Source organism: Brassica oleracea, unplaced genomic scaffold (genome assembly GCF_000695525.1).
Source record: "Brassica oleracea var. oleracea cultivar TO1000 unplaced genomic scaffold, BOL UnpScaffold00957, whole genome shotgun sequence".
Classification (NCBI taxonomy): Eukaryota; Viridiplantae; Streptophyta; class Magnoliopsida; order Brassicales; family Brassicaceae; genus Brassica; species Brassica oleracea.
In genome coordinates, this window is record NW_013617549.1 from 32,783 (window position 1) to 34,327 (window position 1,545).

The window sequence follows — 1,545 nt, forward strand, 5'->3', positions numbered from 1 at the left end:
CTGTTTACCTTGGCTATTGACCAAACTGAAACCGCTGCCATCACTAACTACGGTTTCCCCTCTGGTCAACTCCCGATTCGATATCTTGGCCTGCCTCTCATGTGTAGGAAGTTGAAAATATCAGAGTACGCCCCGCTAATGACTAAGCTTACTGCTAGCTTCCAGTCATGGTCTGTCAACCTACTATCCTTTGCGGGCAGACTACAACTCCTCAAGACGGTCATCTTTGGCACGGTAAATTTCTGGATGTCCGCTTTCATCCTGCCCAAAGGTTGTATTAAACTCATCGAATCGCTCTGCTCCAAGTTTTTATGGGCTGGAAGCATTGACAAGAGGGCCATTGCAAAGATAGCTTGGACTACAGTTTGCCTCCCCCAAAGAGGAAGGTGGTCTTGGGCTTAGGAGTTTTATAACCTGGAATCATGTGCTTTGTCTAAAGTTTATTTGGATTTTATTATCCAAATCACCTTCTTTATGGGCTGATTGGCACTGGAACATCCATCTTAACGAGCATTCCTTCTGGATGATCACGGCGTCAGCCTCGGACTCTTGGATGTGGAAGAAGCTACTTGACTTACGACCGATCGCGCTCCGTTTCATCAGAACGAGACTTGGAAATGGCCGGGAAGCAAGCTTCTGGTACGACGTCTGGACTCCCTTGGGCCAGCTCATCACTCACATTGGTACCGCGGGACCTAGATGCATGCGAGTCCGAAAGGAAGCGGTCGTTGCTGACACAATCAGAGACTCGACCTGGGCCCTTCCTCACCCCAGATCACAACAGGAAGTCGATTTGCATATCCATCTCACTTCCATAACTTTGCCATTAAATGTTGATGCTGTTGATGAATATGAATGGGTTGCTAGTGATATTTCTCTCCACACTTTCAGGTCTTCAGCAACCTGGGAAACGCTAAGGCCTAGAGAGGAAGTTAAAGATTGGCTGGATGTGGTATGGTTTAAAGGGGCCATCCCCAAGCTCAGCTTCACAATGTGGATAGCGAATTATGATCGACTTCCTACTAGGTCCAGGCTTGCGGCTTGGGGAATGCAAATATCACCCGCGTGTCCGTTCTGCTCCTGTCACGACGAAACCAGGGACCACCTTCTCTTAGCTTGCCGATACAGTCAGGATGTCTGGAGGGAAGTGTTCCACCGTTGTCTATCTCCTACAGCAACGATCACCAACTGGTCGGAATTGCTGTCTTGGATCAGAAGTGCCTCTTCCTGCAGCCTCAACCTCCTCAGGAAGCTAGCAACTCAATCAGTCATATATCACCTTTGGAAGCAGAGAAACAACCTTGTGCACAACCAGGAATCCATCACGCCCACAACTGTTTTCCGAGGCATTGACAAAGAGATAAAGAACATCATCTCAGCAAGAAGGCTGAGAAAGAGATTTAGACACCTTATGAGCATGTGGCTGAGATAAGGGACTTAGGATATTCTCAATTATATGTACCATCTTGTTTTTTCTTCTTTTTTGCCAAGATGGTTCAGAACTAAGATATTACCTTGTAAGATCTTTCCTTCATTATATGATAT

The 1,545-nt window shown here is 46.7% G+C and overlaps 1 protein-coding gene across 1 annotated transcript; it reads left to right on the forward strand.

Annotated features, from left to right (window-relative positions):
* Positions 1 to 138: 138 nt before the first annotated feature.
* On the forward strand, positions 139 to 1,432 carry LOC106320553. Its single transcript, XM_013758937.1, has 2 exons — positions 139 to 234; positions 440 to 1,432. Exons 1-2 carry the CDS (start codon positions 139 to 141, stop codon positions 1,430 to 1,432), a joined length of 1,089 nt encoding a protein of 362 aa, XP_013614391.1.
* Positions 1,433 to 1,545: the final 113 nt, after the last annotated feature.